Consider the following 24,183-nt stretch of genomic DNA (forward strand, 5'->3'; position numbering starts at 1 on the left):
CAAAATTGATTTGATGGCAACTGGTTTTTTTTTTTTTTTTTTTTTTTAGTTTCGATAGGCTGTATGCTTCTAGGAATTTGTCCATTTCATCTAAGTTATCAAGTTTGTTGCTGTACAGTTGTTCATTGTATTCTGTTATCATTCTTTTGTGTCTATTGGGTCAGTTGTAATGTCTCCACTTTCATTCCTTATTTTGGGTTATTTACATCTTTTCTCTCTCTCTTTTTTTTTTTTTGGTTTTGTGATCAACTGGGACAAGAGATAGTGTTGCTGAGTATCAGTGCTGTTCATCACTAGGGCTGGACTGCTCACATTCATCTTCCATTAATCTCACAATTTCCCCAAGGGGATCTTGACTTGTGTTAAGAAATAAACAAAACCCACTGCTGTTGAGTCTGAAGAGCTAAGGCTAAAAGCTAAGAATGTGCAAATGGATTTTAAGTGTAAGACAAATTTTCAAATGAAGCATGTTTGTTAATGATTCCCCCCGACAGTGCACCACACCTGAAGCAGATTGCATTGCAGCTTGGCTATTACTGCATTTTGTTGCCACACAGAGAAAACACAGCTCTTCCTGAAAGCAAACCAGGGCCTGGCCTTGCCAACTGAAGAAGAGGTTATCTGGGAGACTTGACCAGAAGTTTTGTAATTTTAACTCAGACATAAAGAACAAAGGCGAGATGGTTTGCTTTGATACTATTTTCACAATGGGTTGCAAGTCAAGAAAATAAATTACCAAGTAAACTGTTTTCTTTCATCTTGTTTACTGTATTGCTATGCAGCAACACTAAGCTAGTAATTAAGGACCATTCCACCTCCTTCAGAGACTTTGATGTAAAATGATGTGACTCCATATTTTTTGCTTGTTGCGTTTCTAAGCTCTCATTAATGTCCATAAAAATTGGTCGGAACCAAAAAGGCAAAAAGCAAAAAAAAAAGCAAAAAAAAAAAAAAAACTGCATCTGAGAAAAAGGGAAATTTAATTGCATCTGCATTTAGATGTCATAATTTCCATTATTTGCTTGTTTTTTCAACATGCTGCAGCTTCATGTTTTGAGACACTACCTCTACTAAATCATACCTAAGTGTAACAACTGATAAATTGGTAAATTAGCTCATTGCTTCTTCAACAGGTATTTATCAAATGGTGGCTAAGTGCCAGGCACTGTGCTGAGCTCTAGAAGAAGACAGAGAAGAATAAATGGCAGATCTCTGCCTTTAATATGCTTATCTAGTTGGGGTACAAGTAGGTTGGTGACAATGCAATCCAGAGGTGAGGCACTGTGAGATAAACATGCCAGGGGTCTTGTGAAAAGCCCAGGAAGGACACAGAGCAAAGGCATTTATCCTTCTTCCAGCCTCCTCTCTCCTTATCCAGAAATAGGAATAGTCCTGGGCATCAACCTCCTCTTTCCTTTCCTTGTACATTTGGTAGGGTCACTATGAGTCAGAATTGACCGTGTCATGGTTTGAATTATGTCCCCCCAAAAATGTGTGTATCAATTTGGCTACGCCATGACTCCTGGAACTGTGTGATTTTACTGTATGTTGTAAACCTGCCTCTATGATGTTAATGAGGGAGGATGGGTGGCAGTTGTGTTAGTAAGGCAGGACCTGATCTACAAGACTGGATTGTGTCCTGAGGCAATCTCTTGAGATATAAAAGACAGAAGTGAGCAGTGAGACAGGGGGACCTCATACCATCAAGAAAGCAGTGTCAGGAACAGGGCGCATCCTTGGACTGGGATCCCTGCGCAGAGAAGCTCCTAGTCCAGGGGAACACCAAAGAGTAGAAGGCCGACAGACAGAAAAAGCCTTCCCCTGGAGCTGACGCCCTGAATTTGGACTTTTAGCCTACTTTGACTGTGAGGAAATAAATTTCTGTTTGTTAAAACCATCCACTTGTGGTATTTCTGTTATGGCAGCACTAGATGACTAAGACAGACTGGAACAGGTTTGGGTTTGGTTTTTTGTTTTTTATATTTAACCATAATAACAATAGAGGCCACCCTATACTTAATTGTAATAAAGTGATACCATCAAATGGAGCCAGAAATTTACATTTCTAAAGAAATCGCTCATGTTTTCATCCAAGTTTTTGGTTCAGAATGCTCAAGTCCAAAAATCAAGTTCCACACACTTTTACACCCTTTCCTCATTTATGGACATGGTTAGGTTCCAAAGACCAGGTCATTATGTGAAATTGGCATTACGTGAAAATGGAGGATTACTACATCAGATCACAAAATGGAGGATGACTACATCATTACATAACTGCCAAATTACATCATTATGTAACTGCCAAATTATATCATTACGTAACTGCTAAACCACTGAGAATCATAGCCCAGCCAAGTTGACACATAACCTTAACCATCAAAGCCAGCGTTACTCTCGCCTTGCCCCTCTGTGTTCGTTACTGCCAGATGTACATCATTCATGCACAAAATAGTCAGATAGTAGATTTTTTACTATTGTCATAAATGTGAAATGTTAGATAATGAGATAATTGATATGTGAGGAGAAGGTGTAATGAACGCTTTCATATGTAGAACATGGAGCACCATGCTGAGGGAGAAAGGAGAGGGAGCAGGACATGCAGGTGAATTAAACCCAGTTTCCATCTTCATGAAGATGAGACATTTTGGAAAATGCAGAAAGTACTGTGGGGATTCAGGAGGATGTGATTATTTCCAACTGTAGGGCCAGGAAAAAAAAGAACAAAAACCATGAAGGCTTTCTACCTTGGCAGTATTTCTTATCACTGAGGCTCCCGCAGAGTTGTTTATCCTCTGTTTCCACATTTTCAAAATAAGCATTGGGCCTTGAGGCTTATTCCTAATCAGAAATACCTAGAAAATAAGTTTAAAGAAAAATTAGCCATTGTCATAGAATGACATAAAAAGAAAGAGTAGACCCTGAGACCAGAAGTACTAGATGGTGCCCAGCTACCACTACCAACTGCTGTGACTGGGATCACAACAGAGGGTCCTGGACAGAGTGAGAGAAAATTATAGAACAAAAAATCAATTCATAAAAATAGACCAGACTTAACTGGTCTCACAGAGACTGGAGGAACCCCCAAGACTATGGCCCTAAGACACCCTTCCAACCTGAAACTGAAGCCATTCCCGGAGACCACCGCCCAGCCAAACAATAGACAAACACATAAGATAAACTCTAATACCCAAGAGGAATGTACTCCTTAGAACAATCAACTACATGAGATCAAAAGGGCATTATCTGCCTGAAAGCAAAGATAAGAAGGCAGGAAGGGGAAGAAAATCAGGACAAAAGAGAATGGGGAACCTAGGGCAGAAATGGAGAGAGTGCTGACACATTGTAGGGAATGAAACCAAGGTCATGAAACACTTTATGTACAAACCATCTAATGGGAGACTAATTTGCTCTGTAAGCTTTCACCTAGTACACAATAAAAAAGAAAAGAAAAGAAAGAGAAAGAAAGAGTAGAAGCAACTAGTATAGGAAAAGTTGTGAACACAAATAAAGGGTACGTAATATGTTGTTATATGAATAAACGTAAGAACTTTTGAAAACTGACATTAATGGGAAACCTTTATCATCATCATTGCTATCACACTATTATTTTTAAAATCTGGCTTTAAAGCAATCCAAGGCAGTACACATGTTTTCTTAAACTTCAAGAAATAGGAAAACTGTTTGGCTAGAAAGATTTAAAGGCTGTTAACGCTTTCCTAAAGTGTTAGATTGAGGTGTATACATATGTACATTTTTCTTCCTACTGAATCATATGTTATCAGGCATCTACTATGGATATGAATAATAACTTAAATGTGTATACTGCTTTTAGATCAATGCTTGCAAAGCAATTTCACGTTCATTACGAATCCTGTACAGTATATAAGCCTGGGCTGGTAACTTTCTATATTCTCTGTTCCTAGGATGAACTAGCACCTGCCAAATTTTTGAGACAGCTCACGGCTTAGAGGAAGGCTCATCTAAATAAAGGCCAGCTAAAGTGACATTGCTGGGATTTAATCCTTCTCTGGCTGCCCGTGTGACCAGAAGGCTGATTTGCAAGTTTCTTCTTTCCTGGGGTCCAGATTTCTATATCGCTGGAGCCCTGTGGTTTGACAGCAAGAGAAGCTGGAAATGAAGAAGATTAGAGATAAGCACCAGCAGCAGGAACCCACAGGCCTCCACTGGCTTTTCACACAGCAGAATGAAAGAGTCCCTGGCCATCAAAGGAAATAGTGAACTGGAGCCTTTGTCCTGGGACACAGCCACCCGCTGCAGAGTGTCAGACCCCATGAGCAGCCGGAAAGTTCCTGGAGACTAATCAGGGAAGTGGCTCTTGGTAGCTGGATGTGCCGCACTGTGCAGTCGGTGAAAGGCTGGAAGTTCACCACGCGGGAAGGTGTGAGATGTCTCGAGTGAGGTGAGCAGTGCTTCGCTTGGCTGGGCAGACTGCTGCCAAGTTTGCCTCTGCCTTCCTCTGACTGAAGCCCTGAGGCTGAGGTTGCTCTCAAGGACCCTGGGCTCTGGCAATCCCCAGCGCCCATCTCCCACCCGCTGGCCCCCTTCCACTCCTCCCCACCCTGCCCTTGACCGGCGCCTCTGCTGAGATGGAGACGTGAGCCTGCGGTGGACGATGACGGCAGTGTATGCGAATGGAGGAAGCCTGGTGAACCCCCACTGCGCCAGGTGGGATCGGCGGGACAGCGTGGAAAGTGACTGTCAGACGGAGTGCAGCAAGGAGGAGGCGGGGCAGCCCCGCCAGCTGACTCCCTTCGAGAAGCTGACGCAGGACATGTCCCAAGATGAGAAGGTGGTGAGAGAGATCACTCTGGGGAAACGGATTGGCTTCTACCGAATCCGAGGGGAAATTGGAAGTGGAAACTTTTCCCAAGTAAAGCTCGGGATACACTCCCTAACCAAAGGTAGGATCTGACTTCCCAAGAATCACCCCCCATGGCATTGGGACCTGGTTTAGGAGCGGAGTTAGAAGGCTGGGACCAAGGAAGGGAATGTCATTGGCTGAGCCCTTGCTATGTGCCAGCCCTATGCCAGATTCTTTGTTAGTATCTCAGTTAATTTTCACAGTGATGGTGTGATGTCAATATTTTTATTTCCACTTTACAGACAGGGAAACTGAGACTCAAAGAAGTTAAGCGTGGCTTGCCCAATGCTACAGAGTTAGTAACTGGAAGAGTCAGTTATGGGTTTTAAGGAAGGAGAGAAACTAACCTTAGGAATATTATGGAAACTTTAAGTAGGGATAGAATTTGAGCTGGACCTCAAAGAGGGATAGGATTTTGGGTGGCAGTGATTCTAGGAGAGAGGAGGGTTAGTTAGAAGGAGAAGGTGAGCAAAAGCATGAAGATGAGAAAATGATATATAGTACAGTTTCCCTAAATATGAGGGGATTGTGGAAGAAAGGGCTGGAAAGCTAAATTGAGGCTAAATCATGGTGGACTTTGAGCATTTTGCCCTAAGGAGCTTGGAGTGTTTTCCTTAGTAATGAACAATCATCAGGCTTATGTACAACCAGACACCTCCTGGGATTTGATTCCTTGGTTTGGAGGGTTAGGGTCATGGTTTCATGGGACATTCCGGTTAATTGGCCTAATAATGTGTTTAGTGCTTCTGTTCTACCTCTTAGTTCGTTGCTTGGGGTTTTAAAACCTTGCAAGTGGCCATCCAAGGCACAACAGTTGGAGAGTCAGGAATAGGAGGATGATATGGAATATGTGGCTAATTGCCCCCATGAACAACTGTCTCCTTTGCCATGAGACCAGAAAAACTGGATGGTGCCTGGCTACCATTACTGAACATTTTGAGCAAAGATTCCATAGAAGAATTCTGATCAAAAGGGAGAAAATGCGGAACAGAATTTAAAATTCTCATCAACTCTAGACTTTCTGGAGCCATGGAGCCTGGATAAAACCTTGAAAGTATTGCCCTGAGACGATCGTTAAACCTTGAACCAAAACTGTCTCCTGAAGTCATCTTAAGACCGAACAATAGTTTAGCTTAAGTAGTAAAATAGGTCTGCCTTAAGCATTATGCTCTCTTAAGATCTATCTATATGGGATCAAATTGACAACAGCAACTCAAAAGATTAGACAGAAAGCTTAGAGAGCAATGAGTTTATGTTAATGAGGAACAACTCAGAAATAGAGGTTCAGAATGGTTGCACAACTCGAAGAATGTAATCAATGTCACTAAATTGTACATGTAGAAACTGTTGAATTGGTGTATGTTTTGCTGTGGGTATATTCTCACCAACAACAAAATAAACAGAATTTAGAAGAAAAAAACAAAAGGATTATCAGGATTTTTGCAATTAGAGCAGGGCTTTTGGAAGATGAATCCTATAGGGGCAAGAATGAAGTTTGGGAAGAGAGATGCAGGAGGTAGAGAAGTGTCAGAAAGTTACTGTGATAGTCCAGTCAGATGGAGAAGACCCTGAGCTAGGATGGTACAGTCAAGATAAAAAGGGGAGCTGGGCAGAGCTGAAGGGGAGAATCTGTAGAGTTGGTGTAACTCACTGGAAGTGGAACTGATGGTGGAAGAAGGCAATGAATATGAAGCTGAGACTTGACTATGCAGACTGGAAGAACATTGATGGCTTTAATAGAAATAGAAAAATATTAAGAAAAAGCACATTTGGAAGGGAAAATTATGAGTGAAAACTTTGACATCCAGAAGAAGCTGTCTACCAGGCAGTTGGATGCACAGGTCAAGGGCATGGGCATGAGGTCATATCAGAGTTGCAATGAAGTGCTCATGGAAGTATATGGCAATCACCTAGGGAGATGGTAGAGAAGAATGATGAGCAACGTCTTGCACCAATTCAGTAAAAATAAAAATGCTGTATTTTTGCTCCCTCCTCCTCCTTCTTTTCCATTCAAAATGAAAATGGCCTTTTCAAGTCTTATTTTAAGAATTATGCATTCAGAATGTAGCAACATGAAGGCAGATTTCTATTTTTTCCAAAATGGGAAACTTATAAAAGTAATTGCATCTGTAAGACATTCATCCCTTACAAGGGAGGATGTGAGACTTTGTCTTACATGCTTTGGACATGTTGTCAGGAGGGACCAGTCCCTGGAGAAGGACATCATGCTTGGTAAAGTAGGGGGCCAGTGAAAAAGAGAAAAACCCTAACTGAGATGGATTGACACAGTGGCTGCAACAATGGGCTCAAACATAGAAACGATTGTGAGGATGGTGCCAGGACTGGGCAGTGTTTCGTTCTGTTGTTCATGGGGTCTCTGTGAGTTGGAACTGACTTGATAGAACCTAAGAACAACAACAGGACATTCAACAATATGGAAGGATACAATGGAGAAAGTCAAAATATCATTCCCTAAATACAACACCCCCTGAATAATTACTGGTTTACATTCTGAGTGACCTTTTATGTATACACAAGCATATGTATATATGGTGTGGTTTTGAGTATGCCAATGGTATCTATCATTCACTGTTTTTTAAAAAAATATTTTATTGTATTTTTGGTGAAAGTATACACAGCAAAATAGGTTCCTGTTCAACAATTTCTACACGTATTGTTCACTAACATTGGTTACATTTTTCACATTGTGTCAACATTCTCATTATTTCCGTTATAGTTATTCCAGTCCCATTAACTTCATCTCACTGCTCCCCCACTGCCCCATCATTCTCATCCATGGTTTAGAGTAACTGACGACCATTTGGTCTCATATAGTTAATTTTTAAATGAGCATAGTACTCAAGTACTCGCAGTACTCATTCTTTACTTTTTTAGTTAACCTGCTATTTAGTTAAAACATGACTTCAGGGAATAGTTTCTGTTCAAAGTTTAAAGAGTATCTCAGAGCAATAGTCTTGGGGATTCCTCCAATCTCATAAGGCCCAATAAGCCTGGGTTCTTTGAGAATTTGAAGTTCTGTTCCACATTTTTCTCCCTTTCTATCAGTATCCATCTGCTGTGACCCTGATCAGGACATTTGATATTGGTAGCCGGGTAGTTATCTAGTTCTTCTGGTCTCAAGGTAGAGGAGGCTGTGGTTCACGGAGACAATTAGTCTTGTAGACCAGTTCCTTCTCTGATTCTTGGGTTTCCTTCTTTCCTTTTTGTTCCAGACAAATAGAGATGAATAGTTGTATCTTAGATGGCTGCTCTCAAGCTTTAAAACTCCAGATGCTGCTCACCAAACTAGGATGTAGAACATAAACTTTATGAACAATATTATATATAACATGTTGTTTTTATTGTCAGGTGCCATTGAATCGGTTCCAACTCATACTGACCCTGTGTACAACAGAAAAAAACATTCCCCGGTCCTGCGCCATCCTCACAATCATTGCTATGCTTGAGCCCATTGTTGCAGCCACTGTGTCAATCCATCTCATTTAGGATCTTCCTCTTTTTCACTAACCCTCTACTTTACCAAGCATGATGTCCTTCTCCCGGGACTGGTCCCTCCTGATAACATGCCCAAAGTATGTGAGATGAAGTCTTGCCATCCTTGCTTCTAATGAGCATTGTGGCTCTACTTCTTCCAAAACAGATTTGTTCATTCTATATATAACATAGCATTTATCAATATATCCTTTTTCTTCTGTATGACTTAGTGGCATCAGTTACATTAGTCAAGCCAGTATTGTGCTGCCTTTCCCATCACCATAAACAATAAGTGACTACTATCTAGAGAATGATTCCCTATCTTCCCCATCACCAGTCCAGTAACCACCAATGAACATTGGTCTCTGTATATGTACCTCTTCTTGTCGTTTCATAAAAGCGAATTCATACAATATTTGTCCTTTTGTGATTGACTTATTTTGCTTAGCATAATGTCCTCTAAGTTCATCCACATTGCAAGATGTTTCAGGAGCTCATTTTTCTTTATGGATGCATAATATTCCATTGTGTGTATGTACCATATTTGTTTATCCATTCATCCATTGATGGGTTGTTTCCATCTTTTTGCTATTGTGAATAGTGCTGCAGTGAACATAGGGGTGCATATGTCTGTTCAGGTCACTTCTGTTAAATCCCTAGGGTATATACCTAGGAGTGGAGTTGCTGGATCATAAGGTAGTTCTATTTCTGATTTTTTGAGGAATTGCCATACTGTTTTCCACAGCAGTTGCACCATTTTACCTTCCCACCAGCAGTAGATTAGGGTTCCAATCTCCCCACATCCTCGCCAACATTTGTTGTTTTCTGGGTTTTTTTAAACAGGCATGAGGTTATAGCTCATTGTAGTTTTGATTTGCATTTCTGTAATGGCTAATGACTGAGAGCATCTTTTCATGTGTTTGTTGGCTGCTTGAATGTCCTCTTTGGTGAAGTTCTGTTCATGTCCTTTGCCCATTTTCTAACTGAGTTATTTGTCTTTTTGTTGTTGAGTTGTAGAAGTTTTAGATATATTTTGGATATTAGACCCCTATCGGATACATCATCCCTGGAGACTTTTTCCCAGTCTATAGGTTGTCTTTTTACTCTTTTGAGAAAGTCTTCTGATGAGCAAAGTATTTCATTTTTATGAGGTCCCAGTTATCTAATTTGTCTTCTGCTTTTCGTGTATTTTTAGTTGTATTTGATAATCTATCTTTAAGAAAAATTAGGTCCCGTAGTTTTGCCCCCGTGTTTTCTCCCAAGAACTTTATAGTTTTAGCTTTAACATTTAGGTCTTTGATCCATTTTGAGTTAGTTTTTGCATGCAGTGTGAGGTATAGGTCCTGTTTTATTTTACTTCATGTGGATATACCGTTTTGCCAGCACCATTTGTTGAAGAGACTGTTTCTTCCCCATTGAATGGACTTTGATCTCTTGTCAAAAATCAGTTGGAGTGAAATAAGTCAATGACAAAGGACAAATATTGTATGAGACCTGTATATAAAAACTCATGAAAAAGTTTACACACAAAAAGAAACAATCTTTGTTGGTTATGAGGGATAGGAGGGGTGGGAGGGGGAAATACTAAATAGACAATAAATAAGTGGTAACTTTGGTGAAGGGTAAGAAAGTACACAATACTGGGGAAGCCAGCACAACTTGTACAAGGAAAGGTCATGGAAGCTCAATAGATACATCCAAACTCCCTGAGGGACTGAATTGCTGGGCGGAGGGCTGTGGGGACTGTGGTCTCGGGGAACATCTAGCTCAATTGTCATAACATAGTTTATAATAAAGAAAATGTTCTACATTCTACTTCAGTGAGTAGCATCTGGGGTCTTAATGGCCTGTGAGCAGTACTGGTCTCATCCCTTCGGGACCAAGGGAGAATGAAGAAAACATACAAGGAAAAGATTAGTCCAAAGGACTAATGGACCACAACCTACCACAGCCTCCACCAGACTGAGTCCAGTACAGCTAGGTGGTGCCCAGCTACCACCACTGACTGCTGTGACTGAGATCACAACAGAGGATCCCGGACAGAGCTGGAGAAAAATGTAGAAAAAAATTCTAACTCGCAGAGAAAGACCAGATTTACTAGCCTGACAGAGACTGGAGAAACTCCGAGAGTATGGCTCCTGGACACGCTTTTAGCTCAGTAATGAAGTCACTCCCGAGGTTCACCATTCAGCCAAAGATTAAACAGCCCCATAAAACAAAATGAGACCACTGGGGCACAACAGTCCAGGGACAAGACCTAGAAGGCAGGAGGGGACAGGAAAGCTGGTAATAGGGAACCCAAGGTTGAGAAGGGACAGTATTGACATGTCATGGGGTTGTTAACCACTATCATAGAACAATGTGTATACTGTTTAATGAGAAACTATTTGTTCTGTATACCTTCATCTAAAGTACAATAAAAAAAAAAAAAAATAAAAAGTAAAAAAAAAAAAAAATCAGTTGTCCATGGATGGATTTATTTCTGGGTTCTCAATTCTATTCCATTGGTCTGTGTCTTATTTTTGAACCAGCACCAGGTTGTTTTGATTACTGTACCTGTATAGTATGTTTTGAGATCAGAAAGTGTGAGGCCTCCTATTCCGTTGTTCTTCAAGATTGCTTTGGCTATTTGGAGCCTCTTTCCTTTCCATAAAAAGTTGGTGACTAGTTTTTTCATTTCAGTAAAGAATGTCATTAGAATTTTGATCAGTAGGTGTCGTTCACTCTTGCTCCCTGAACCGTATGATTTTTCATTGTCAATACAGTTTTAAATGTCCGTACATAAAGCTATTTTTCAATGTCAATGTATCTAGATACTTTCATCTTTTAAAGAGAACATAGTATTAAAGAGCTGTAATATAAATTCTTTAACATAGCCCTATTGATTAATACTTGGGTTATTTCTAAATTGTTGCTGTGATTTATAATGCTACAGAGAATACCCTTTTCCATATTTCTTTGCCTACTAGTATGATTTTTTTCCTAGAAGTCAGTTATCTTGGAGAGAGGGCATGCATTTAAAAATTTTAATATGTAGTGCCACATTAAAGGGGCAGCATTTGAATCTTTACTTGTAAAATTAGTTTCAGATCTGTAGCTCAAATCTAATTGGGACAGATGTTGCTTTTCAATGGTATAGAGCAAGAATGAAAGACAAAAAAATAACAGAACATGTAGGGAGATGAGGGCCATTGAGACAGAAGACATCATTAGGAAGGGTAGAGGAGGAAGTGGATGAAGCCAAACCAGGAGAGGAACTCTGAAAGGAGTGTCCAGTGCTGTAGAGTGGTTACAGAGGCTAAAGTCTGAGCACAGGCTACTGGATGGGGCCAACGCTGAACTGTTTCATAGGAGTGTGAGTCCAGATGTTAGATTCTAGTAGAGAGGAAGCAGGGTGGTATAGTGGAAATAGCATGGACTCTGGAATCATACAAATCTGGCTTCAAATCCTCATTCAGTAACTTACTAGGTATCTGCCTTTGTGCATATTACTTTACCTTTTTGGTTCACAGTCACCTCAGCTATAAAATAGAGATACTGATTCTTATCTTAGAATTGTTGGAAAAATTAGAAATAACTTATGTGGAGTACATGGCACATAGTAGCCACTCAATAAATGGTGGCTATCATTGGTATGGAAACCCTGGTGGCGTAGTGGTTAAGAGCTATGGCTGCTAACCAAAAAGGTCAGCAGTTTGAATCCACCAGGCGCTCCTTAGAAATCCTATGGAGCGGTTCTACTCTGTCCGATAAGGTTGTTATGAGTCGGAATCAACGCGACGGCAATGGATTTGTTTTTTTTTTCTTTTTTTTATCATTGGTACAACTTTAATTTTTACTTAAAGTTTACTTCAAAAGGAAATTTAATATTAAGACAATAATTAAAAATCAGTATCGCTTGCTGTAAATAGAAGGTAATGGTAAAAGTAAATGCAATGCAAACAAACTACAAACATTTTTAAACGAAAATCACCAAGTAACAGAAAGTAATTTAAAAAACATACCAACAATCATCTGAGACTTTCTCTTTGCCTTAATTAGGAGAATTGAAGAACTGAAATGGAAGTAACAGTTTTATGCTGTGATTCAGTGTTATTTAAGGCTGTTTCCATGCACTAAAATCATCTTGTGACCCATGAGTTCCACTTTGGTTCCACTTTGGAAACAATGACCTCATCTAGTCCTTCCATATTTTACAAGGGAGAGAATGGAGGCCCAGAAGTGGCTCTCCTAGGCCATGGCAGAGACAGGATTAGAACTCAGCTTTCATTTTACTTCACCAGGCTACATTAGGATTTTGGCAGGGGAGTAGTGCAGTGTGGGGGAGACAATTCTTTCACACTCCATCTTTGGCTAGCTAAACAACATGGGTACTGCTGCCTTCTCCAGCACCAGACTCAGCTAGATTCCAGCCAGCGTTCATGCTGTACTTCGCCTTTTCAGCAATAATCCCAAGGAGTCTTGCCCTCAAAATGTCTCAGAGTTGAGGAAACAAGAAACAATCAGGGAACGATAAGGAATATGTAACCAAGACTCAGAGAAGAAGCACAGCTCTTCTTGCAGTCTACTTCCTGGTTGTCCTTCTGTGGACCCACAGCAAGGAAGTAGAGCCAGATCTCAAGACGTTACTCCTTTTAGCTCCTTCTTTTTCTCTGGAGCCACATGGTTCTACTTCCCTTGATGAATCTGTTCCATCTTCCTATTTCTTTCTGCAGAGTGGCTTTCTCTGCTTAATTATCAGAAGGCACGTGGCCAAGAATGGTTGTTGCCAGTACAGCAGCTACATTATCTCTTAGCTTTATTGCCTGTCTCTATCCCACTAGTTTAATTCTACTTCAGTTCAGATTGTAAAGAGAGAGAATATGAATGCTCACTGGCCAGCCAATGATGTCTTTGAGTCAAGACACTCCCTTCTCAAGTTAACTGTAGCCCTTAGAATCATGTTGTCCGCTACCCTGTTAGCAGAGCCTGAGGTCCATGTCTCTGAGAAGGGAGAGTAGGGAGAGCAGCAAATTGACGGACATGTCCACTAGAGACCATAACCAGCTAAGCTGAGAAATCTCCTCCACAAGCCAGGAGCAAGAAAGTTCCTACTTCTGTAGACAAGCTATTATATGATCAGGACAGAAGAAAAAGGAATAACAATAACAATTGTAATTCATATAGTGATTTTCTTCTCGAGTTCCAAAGTCTTCTTAGGTGTTATATTACAAAATTAACTTGAGACTAGTCCCTTGAGTTTTGGAGAACATGGCATTTTCCTGCTGTGCAGATTGGTGTCTTGCATATACTCATTGATATGTTCTCCTCCTTCTGACCTGCCACAGAGTAGCCCTATTATCAATAGGGACAATGTCGTCCTCTGATTATGAGACACTATGTGTAAAAGAGGGCAGGAAAGCCAAAAGCAAGACTGTGGAAAAATCAGTTCAACAAATGATTTAAGAAGCCAGGAAACATAATGGCAGGTAAATGAACACATTAGGCTAATGCAACAGAAAAGTGAATCTCAGACTTTATGTCCTTGTAGGCTCACAATGGCCTAGTCCTAGAACCATGCCTCACCTCTGTTCTGGGGTTCTACTCTTTAGTGAGCCCCCAGGTCAAGGAAAGAGTGGGAATGTGAGAATGAAAGGAAATGAGATGTGAAAAGCGAGAAGCAGATTGATGTGAGGAGATGAATAAAGAGAATGGCAGTTCGGGGAGTGGGGAATGGAACCTGGTGGAGGAGGGCAGCAATCAAGACTTAGAGACAGTGGTTTGTGAAAAGCAGAGAGGTTACTCGCCCATTCTGAGCTGACTGGAGTGGAGACAAAGGACGAATATCCCTCTAAAATCTTTACCTCTGAAGGAGCAAGGAGTCTTATCAGTGAGTGGACTAGAAAGCCTTGCTGGGAATTTCAAGTACCTTGTCCCATTGCCAGGCCACGTCAGAGTATGTAGTGTGGATAGAGATTTGTACAAGTACCGTCCGCATATAAAGCCTACTTGCCATCAGAATTTCTAGGAAACATGAATAGTCTGGGTAAAATAATTAAGGAGATTCCCAGGAAAGCAGAGGCTTCCAGGGCCAGAGACAGCTCCCAAGACAGTAGTAAAGAAAGGCACCAGCTGCTCTGGATCCCTGGAAAGAAGGCTCGGATATAGGCCTCTGGTGACTGGAGTTTCTTTTAATAGCGAACAGCTATATAATAGCTTCTCTCAGGTCCTGCAAGCTAATAGGGAAGGCTGAGAGCCATCAAGTCCCCTTTTAGACTTGCTTAGAAATTTCTTAAAAGAGATGACGCACTCGGCTTCTGAATATTTTATGTCCCATCTGTTGTCACAAATAAAAGTGATAGACAGTGTGTGCCTGTCCTTTTCTCTGTTGCTGACCTTTTCTTTCCTGGTCTTAGCTTCCTCCCTGTACCCTGGTCTCAAGTTTCTAAGACTCTGTCTTCCTCTCTCCCAATTTATTTATTCATTTGTTCACTCATTCTTTTTTTTTTTGTTTGTTTGTTTTCCAATATAATAAGCAACTCCTGAGCACAGACTTTGTTCTGAACCTTACAGAAATGAGTTAAGATACAGTTCTTGCCTTATAGGAACTTGCAGTCGTGGCATGGACGCAGACAGTAAACAGTTGATAAGCGATGTCACAGAGCACAGCAGAAGGTGCCTGAGGGAAGAAAGAGTGTGTTGATCAGGAAAGGCTTGTGTTGGGTCTTGAGGTATGAGAAGAAGTTTTATAGGACACAGGGGAAAGGGAGTTCCAGGCAGAGAGACAGTCCCCACTGCTCCTTATTTTCTTACAACAACGCTCCTTCGCTGTTACTACCCTGGCCCTTAGACGAGTTTGCAAGTCCTAGTTTGAGGAAGGAGCCCTGGTGGTGCCAGTGGTTAAGCGTTCGACTGCTAACCAAAACGTCAGCAGTTCCAATCTACCAACCACTCACTGGAAACTCTATGGGGCGGTTTGAGGAATGTGTTACCCACTAGGTAAGATGTGTGGCAGACTCCTCACCAGATTCGGAGAGAGAAGAAGTGTACCTCTTAAATCTGTCTACTTCCCTCTGTCTTCCCTGCCACCACCAAGAGAGTCCCCTCTCTCTGGGATTGCTATAGTCACCACCTAAGCCAACGCCTTGCCCTCAGGCTTGCTCCCTTTCTCTCCATTTCTCATGCTGCAGCTACAGTGCCCTTTCTGAAATGGAAATCAGATTAAGACACTCTGCCTTAAAATCTTATAATGTTTTCCCACTGCCCTAAAAATAAAGGCCACATTTCCTAAAACAACATCCAAGGCTGTCGATTATTTGACTCCTGCCTAGTGCCCGGGCTGATTTAGGGCCAATCCTCCTCATTCCTTGTCCCCAGCATCGTGGGTTCCTTTCAGGTCCTCAAACACAATGTTAGTTTCACTGGCCTGGCGCACGTGCCACTCCCACGGCCAAGTCTTGGGCCTCCCTCCTCACCTCCTGGGCACAACTTAAGTGTCCTTACTCCAGGAGACTGTCCCGTTCTCCCGTCCATACCCCTTCCTAGTGCTTACCACACTTGCAAGAATGTTTTTTTCAAATTCTGTCTCCCTTCCTGGACTGTAGAGACAAGATCTGTCTTTTTGAATGCCTGGCGCATAGCATGTGCTCCCTGAACATTTTTAGAAAGAATGGATTTAGAGACCAAGTCCTTCACAGAAGTGCAGTTCCTACCACCTAGTGACAGGGCTTTTAAGATTTTTAAATGATTATGTATTTATGCTTTGAGGCATGTCTATAATCTAATTTAGCACAAAGTGGAGGAAAGGGGTCAGGACTAGAGTGAGGCAAACGAAGTGCCTAAAACGCAGAATTTAAGGAAGCAGTCACTCTCTCGATTCCTCACTCGATTCCTGGCACTGCGAGGGAAGCCTTAGCTAAGCATCCCATAAAATTAAAATAAGATTAAAAACCAGTCGCTGTGGAATCAGTTGCAACCCATGGCAGCCCCATATGTGTCAGAGTAGAACTGTGCCCCAGTGGCTGATTTTTCAGAAACAGATGGCCAGGCCTTTCTTCTGAGGCCCCTCTGGGTAGACTCCAACCTTACGCCTTTCGGTTAGTAGCTGAGGGTGTTAACTGTTTGCACCACCCAGGATTATGCTAAAGGGAGGTTTGTAACAGCAACCTGAACGCTGTACCCCACACGATTATTGAACCCTCACAATGTGTAGAATGGTGTTCCATTGCCACAGGGAGGAGAGGAGCTGCAGAGGGTGATAAATACCTTAATAGATGTCCGAGTCGCGGATGGGGAGAGCCGAGGAGAAGCAATGGATTATTCTACAGGCTTTCTACAAGATGGGGAGCTGGGGGGTGGTTCATTACTTTAGCACTTAAAATAACAGATCACCCAAGGGGCTACACAAAACTTCAGGTAAACAGCCTGAAGAGAATCTTAATCCTAAAAATTAAAAAGTAGAAAAGAGGGGGCCCAAAAAGACCTGAAGGATTGAAGTTGGAGGTCCATTTTCTGGGGTGGACTGCCAGCTCAATTATTCAACCCTGAGTGTTGTGCTTCTTTTATTTATTTATTTATTTTAATTCTATTGTGCTTTAGGTGAAAGTTTATGGTGCAAATTATTTTCTCATTCAAAAATTTATACACAAATTGTTTTGTGACATTGGTTGCAATTTCCACAATGTGTCAGCACTCTCCTCCTTTCTACCCTGGGTTCCCCATGTCCCTTCATCCAGTTTTGCTGTTCCTTCCTGCCTTCTTGTCCTGCCTTTGGGCAGGAGTTGCCCATTTGGTCTCGTATACCTGATTGAACTAAGAAGCATGTTCCTCACGTGTGTTATTGTTTGTTTTATACCCGTTGCTGTCGGACCCTATAGGACAGAGTACAACTGCCCCATAGGGTTTCCAAAGAGCAGCTGGTGGATTCGAACTGCCAGCATTTTGGTTAGCAGCCAAGCTCTTAATCACTGTGCCACCAGGGCTAGGCCTGTCTAATCTTTACCTGAAAAGTGGGCTTCAGGAGTGGCTTCAACTCAAGTTAGCAGCGTCTCCGGGGGCCACAGTCTAGGAGGTTCCTCCAGTCTCTGTCACACCAGCAAGTCTGGTCTTTCTTTTGTGAATTTGAATTTCATTCTACATTTTTCTTCTACTCTGTCCAGGACCCTCTATCGTGATTCCTGTCAGAGCGGTAGGTGGTGGTAGCTGGGCACCATCTAGTTCTTCTGGACTCAGGCTAGTGGAGGCTGTGGTTCATGTGGTCCATTAGTCCTTTGGACTAGTATTTTCCTTGTGTCTTTGGTTTTGTTCATTCTCCTTTGCTCCAGATGGGATGGGACCAATAGATGTATCTTAGATGGCTGCTTGCAAGCTTTTAAGACCCAGACACTACTCAGCAAAGTAGGCTGTAGAACATTTTCTTTATGAACTATGTTATGCCAGTTGACCTAGGTGTCTCCCGAGACCATGGTCCCCGGCCCTCAGGCCCAGCAACTCGATCTCTCAAGACGTTTGGATGTCTCTGTGAAGCTTCTCTGACTTTGATCAAGTTGTGTTGATTTCCCCTATGTTGTATGTTGTCTTTCCCTTCACCAAATTTGACACTTGTCTACTGTCTAGTTAGTGATTTCCTCTCCCCATCCCTCCCCTCCCTTGTAACAATCAAAGTGTTGTTTTTTTTTCCTGTGTGTAAACCTTTTCTTGAGTTTTTATAATAGTGGTCTCATACAATATTTGTCTTTTTGTGATTGACTTATTTCACTCAGCATAATGCCCTCCAGATACATCCATGTTGTGAGATGTTTCATGGATTCATCATTGTTCTTTATCATTGCATAGAGTTCCATTGTGTATATATATACCATAATTTGTTTATCCATTCATTTGTTGATGGGCACTTAGGTCGTTTCCATCTTTTTGCTATTGTGAATAATGCTGCAATGAACATGCGTATGCATACGTTGTTCTGCTTCTTTATGCTTTGCCTCCTCAGTGCTCAATATTGCTTTCATTAGAGGAAGTGCTGGCCAGATCAGACACTTGTGAATCCACTCCAGAACCTCTAATGGGCCTGCTTTAATATACAGATAAGATGCCCATTTTAAACTGTTGCTGTTCGCCGCTTTCTTTGAGTCAGCCTGTGACTCACGGCGACCCCATGCCCAACGGGATTGGACAGTTATGATCCATAAGGTTTTCATTGGCTAATTTTTTTGGAGGTAGATCGCCAGGCCATTCTTCCTAGTCTGTCTTAGTCTGGAAGCTCCACTGAAACCTATTCAGCATATTAGCAACAAGCAAGCCTCCATTGACAGAAGGGTGGTGGCTGCACATGAGGTACGTTGGCTGGGAATCAAACCTGGGTCTCTGGCATGGAAGGTGAGAATTCTACCACCGACCTACCACTGTCCCTACTTTAAACTAGTGGCACCTATTTTCATGCTAATAACCACTGTGCCAAAGTTCTTCAAAGTAGTTGTTTTACAAGTAGGCTAAACATGGACCCTGCAATTCTTTTCTCCCTGTCTACTTGCCTGGTAAATTCTTCTTTATCCAATAGAAAGTCCGGCCCAGTTGGAACCAAAAAATGAGTTTTACTTTGGAGTAAAAAAGTTTTACTTTGGAGTAGAGATTCATTCGTTTTCAAATATTAGCCATTTTTCTTACACAATTAGTCTATTTCATTACAGAAAAAACAGAAAATACAGACAAGTAATATAAAAAAAGGGAACTGATATATGACCCCCTGATTAGAGAATGATTCTAAACGTTTTGGTGAATATCCTGCCAGATTTTTTTCTATGAAAATGTGTACTTGTATTTTTCCTCACTTGTTATATGTTGAACATCTTTTTATATCAATAAATAAAGATCAGCATTGTCATTTTTGATAGCTGCATGATGTGCCATTAGAGAGATGTACCACACTTTACATTAACAGCCCCTCTTGCTGGACCTGTGAGCTCTTTCTAGTGTCACAGTAATCTTTTATGTTTTATTTTGAAAAAAAATTTTTTAATTGTAAAGATATATATAACACATTTGCCAAAACAGAAATTTTTCATGTGTACAGTTTAGTGACACTAATTACAATAATCATGCTGTGTACCTACCACCAGCATCCACTGCCACATTTTTCATCACCATAAACAGAAACTCAGTGCTTCCTAAACAATGTTTCCCCCTTTTCCCCTCCCTCTCATCCTGGCAACCACTGATAAACTTTGATCACTATATATTTGCCTATTCTAGATATTTCATATAAGTAAGATAATATGACATTTGTCCTCACAGTAACTTTCTTATGCATACATCCTTGTACATGTATAAGAGTATTTTCTTAAGATTAATTGCTAAAAGTGAAATGGCTGGGTCAAAGGGTATGACCATTTTTAAGGCTTTCGATACATAATTCCAAACTACAACCCAGAAGAGTTGGACCATTTTAATCCTCTACCAGCAGCATATTGCAGGGCTCATTTCCTCATGTCCTCACTAACATTCCTTAAGCCCTGTGTTCTGGTGTGTCATGTACTGTTATATTACGTGCCAGATACTAACAAAATCAAATAAAACAAAGTCCACACAGGAAAGGATGTACGAGGGGGAGACAAACCAGGGATTTGTGCTGGGATTACAGTGCATTGAAGATCTAAACCCATTGCTGTCGAGTCGATTCTGACTCATAGCAACCCTATAGGACAGAGTAGAACTTCCCCTTAGGGTTTCCAAGGCGCCGCTGGTGAATTTGAACTGCTAACCTACTGGTTAGCAGCCAAACTCTTAACCACTGTGCCACCAGGGCTCCCTACGTTGGATACACAGAATTTGGACGTCATGATCAAACAAGGTCAAGTGTTAGAAGGCTTCCTGGAAGGAGTTAACTCTGAGGCTTACCTTGAAGGATCATCAGAAGAACAGGGAAAGAGTGATAGGGAGAAGGTAGAGGAAAGGTTCTCAGGCATGAATGTTCAGGGCCTTTCTAAGGAAGAGCAAAAAGTTCTGTAACGGTTGGACTGAAGGGTGCATGTGGACGTGGGGACTGTGGATGGAAATGATGGAAGTTGATGCTGAAGAGATGGACTATGTCTGATAAAGAAGGGCTCTCTGGGTTAAGCAAAGGAGTTTCAACTTCATCCTGAAAGCTAGATAGGCATCATCAAACACTAAACCTCCCTTTGGAGTCAGGAGTTGGCATCAAAACCTGCGTGTGGAAGACTCAGACTGGTCAAAGGAAAGGTCACTGACCGTGAACTCAAGAATTGCTGTCTGTCATTACTGTTTCTGAGCTCTGTGAGCTGAGGAAAGCCACTTAACCTCTGTGCCTGTAAAATAGAGGGGCTGATCTAGATCCTTTTCTGTCCTAAATAACCTATGCTCCTATGATCTCTGGCATAACCTTTGACTTTTTTTTTTCTCCTTCCAGAAAAAGTGGCCGTTAAGATCCTGGACAAGACCAAATTAGACCAGAAAACGCAAAGGTTACTATCTCGAGAAATCTCCAGCATGGAAAAACTGCACCATCCCAACATCATCCGCCTTTATGAAGTTGTGGAGACCCTATCCAAGCTCCACTTGGTGATGGAGTATGCAGGGGGCGGGGAGCTCTTTGGGAAAATTAGCACTGAAGGGAAGATGTCAGAACCAGAAAGCAAGCTCATCTTCTCCCAGATCGTGTCCGCTGTGAAGCACATGGTGAGGAGGGGCCCCAGGAATGAAAGTCCTGCCCCCACTCCACCATTGGGAGTGTGGGGCTTTAGGTTACCATCATTTAAGCATTCCAGATGGCTTTAGTCCTGCAAGGGCAGACAGTAGTCCCTCTATGAGAGTCACAAGTCTGGCTAGGATGGTGCTGGTTGCCTCTGAAGCAATGTCCAGAGATCTCCACTTACACAGCAGCCTCCTAACTTCTGGGGAGGTTGGCAGGAGGCCCTCTGAGAAGCCAGGATGAACATCACCCACTCCCTAAACACACTCATTTCTGGAACCTAATCTACTACCAGGACAGCTGGCTCTTCTCTGCTTCCTGGCCTTGCCTTTCTAACTGTGTCTAGGATGTCCTCTCCCCTCTAATCTCTTCTCACATTCCAAACCGTACCCATATTTCATGACCCAGCTCAGTTCTGTCTCCCTCTCTGGAACTTTCTTCAATCCCACATCAGCTCACATTGATCTTTGTTGCCTTTGGTGAACTCCTCTAGCTCTTACTGCCTGTCTGCCCAGCAGATTAACACTTGATTATGTCATTCTTATTTTAGTTCTCTGATTATTTCTTTAGGCAAATCTGGACTCTTAAGCAGACGCCTTAGTTCCTCTAAGAACTGATTCTTTTGTGCCCTCTCTATTGCTGGCCATATTGCTGGGCACACAGGAGGAACTTGAACTGTAGACCTGACTACCACCTGTTGGCATAAAAGTTTTGGCCTCTCTCTGTACCCAGATCTCAGTCCTACTGGTCTGTCGAACTGGCAGAAAAGAGACACTTGTCTGGGGTCTAAATTAGTTGAGAGGCTGTTTTTAGTTCACTCCTCCGAGAGGCAAGAACTGGGGCCAGTGATCTTCTGGCCAAAGATCCACCAGCAGGAGAATTAGTAATTTAAAACAAACAAACAAACAAAACCTGTTTCCATCGAGTCAATTCCGACTCATAGCGACCCTATAGGACAGAGTAGAACTGCCCCATAGAGTTTCTAAGGAGTACCTGCTGGATTTGAACTGCCAACCTTTTGGTTAGCAGCTGGAGCTCTTAACCACTACACCACCAGGGTTTCCATTAGTGACCTAGAGGACCCAAAATAGCAGTAAGGAGGAGATGGGGGAGGAAAAAGAAGTGAGCAAGAGAGAGGAGTCCGAGGTGGTGGTGGGTGTTTCAGACCTATGGTACCACCAGTTGTCATTTAAATGGTCCTGTGCTGGGTGGAAGGGGAGAAGATGTGGCAGTCTGCTTCCATAAAGATTACAGCTTTGGAAACCCTATGGGGCAGTTCTACTCTGTCCTATAGGATCACTATGAGTCAGAATTGTCTTGATGGCAAAGAGTTTTTAACAAGTGCTGTGGGTGACCTTTCCCCGGGCCAGGCCCATACCAAGCAATAGAACTGATAGGCAAAGAATCTTCCACATTCTACTTGGAAAATAAATCTGGTGGGAGAGCAGAAGAGAATCTAGCAGTAGAGGGTGCAGACATGAGTCCTCTGAAGCTCTACACCCTGCCATTCCTCCCAGCTCTCTGAAAAGAGGGTGAATCATAGACTATGTGCCAGTACTATGCTGAGCACTGTAGATACAGCATCATCTACAGTTCTCATAGCAGCCTTGTGAGGTGGTTGTCAATGTCCCCATTTAAAAGGAAGAAACTGACACTCACATTACACAGCTGGCATAGTTGAACCTAGAATTAACCAAACTATCAGGCTCCAAAGCCTGGATTTTCACCCCAGGAAGCTCACTGGGAAAAGTAACATTCAACCATTTCCCAGAGCCCTTGAGATTAAATAGGTCAAGGATTCTCAAAAGATCTTCTGTCTAGATCCAGAATGCAAGTGGCGGGATGGGGATAAGGCATGCAGCTCACAACCCACAGTGGGACCTGTTGTTAGAACCTTGCCAAATACAGTCTTGTCTCCTCTACTGAATTCTGTAAGGATAAAGGTGGCCACCCAAAGGAGCATGGTTGAAAAGTCAAGGGAGGGCTCCAAGCCTTCCTGTTCTTGGCCTCAGTCAAGAGATCACTCAGCCAGAAACACTAAGGATGACTGTTTCATTGTGTTTTGGAACATGTAATTTCATAAGATCCCGTTCTTATTTCTGGCACTAATTCCTGAGTCCACATGTGTGCAACAGGCTCCAGCCCTCACCCCGTGGAAGAATAGAACCTTTGATCTGCTTTGTGGGTAGGGGTGTTGCATTTGGCTAAAGGTTATGACAGGGCTACTCTAAAGGTTTGCTGACATGATCTATGTTGATCTCCACTGAGTTTCTGTTATTACATCACCTCACTGTCTCAGAGCAACTGATGAATTTTTTGCTTTTAGTATTTTACTTAGAAAATGGTAACTCTTCGCTTATGTCTTCCTTCACAGCATGAAAACCAAATTATTCATCGAGATCTAAAGGCAGAAAATGTATTCTATACTAGTAATACTTGTGTGAAGGTGGGCGATTTTGGATTCAGCACAGTAAGTAAAAAAGGTGAAATGCTGAACACTTTCTGTGGGTCTCCTCCCTATGCTGCCCCTGAACTTTTCCAAGATGAGCACTATGTTGGCATTTACGTGGACATCTGGGCCTTGGGGGTGCTTCTGTACTTTATGGTGACTGGCACCATGCCGTTTCGGGCAGAGACAGTGGCCAAACTGAAGAAGAGCATCCTCGAGGGCACGTACAGCATGCCTCTGCATGTGTCGGAGCCCTGCCACCGGCTCATCCGAGGAGTCCTTCAGCCAATACCCACAGAGAGGTATGGGATTGACCACATCATGAACAATGAATGGATGCAAGGGGTACCATACCCCATCCCTTTGGAACCCTTCCAACTGGATCCGAAACATTTGTCAGAAACCAGCACCCTCAAAGAAGAAGAAAATGAGGTCAAAAGCACTTTAGAACACTTGGGTATTACAGAAGTGCATATTCGAAATAACCAAGGAAGAGATGCTCGAAGTTCAATCACAGGGATCTATCGAATCATTTTACATAGAGTCCAAAGAAAAAAGGCATTGGAAAGTGTCCCAATAATGATACTTCCAGACCCTAAAGAAAGGGACCTAAAGAAAGGGTCCCGTGTCTACAGAGGTATAAGACACACGTCCAAATTTTGTTCAATTTTATAA

The 24,183-nt window shown here is 42.1% G+C and overlaps 1 protein-coding gene across 1 annotated transcript; it reads left to right on the forward strand.

Moving 5' to 3' along the window:
• The first annotated feature begins 4,633 nt into the window (after nt 1-4,633).
• Nucleotides 4,634-24,183, forward strand: NIM1K (NIM1 serine/threonine protein kinase). The gene is made up of 3 exons (XM_004388446.1): nt 4,634-4,922; nt 20,778-21,046; nt 23,434-24,183. Exons 1-3 carry the CDS (start codon nt 4,634-4,636, stop codon nt 24,181-24,183), a joined length of 1,308 nt encoding a protein of 435 aa, XP_004388503.1.

The sequence above is a fragment of the Trichechus manatus genome, unplaced genomic scaffold (assembly GCF_000243295.1).
Source record: "Trichechus manatus latirostris isolate Lorelei unplaced genomic scaffold, TriManLat1.0 scaffold00212, whole genome shotgun sequence".
NCBI lineage: Eukaryota > Metazoa > Chordata > Mammalia > Sirenia > Trichechidae > Trichechus > Trichechus manatus.

What these genes read in the sequence shown, in the direction of transcription:
- NIM1K (XM_004388446.1), top strand. Translation starts at nt 4,634, where the DNA reads ATGACGGCAGTGTATGCGAATGGAGGAAGCCTGGTGAACCCCCACTGC. An exon ending in GATACACTCCCTAACCAAAG is followed by an intron (nt 4,923 to 20,777) that starts GTAGGATCTGAC and finishes TTCTCCTTCCAG; the next exon opens with AAAAAGTGGCCGTTAAGATC. An exon ending in TGTCCGCTGTGAAGCACATG is followed by an intron (nt 21,047 to 23,433) that starts GTGAGGAGGGGC and finishes CTTCCTTCACAG; the next exon opens with CATGAAAACCAAATTATTCA.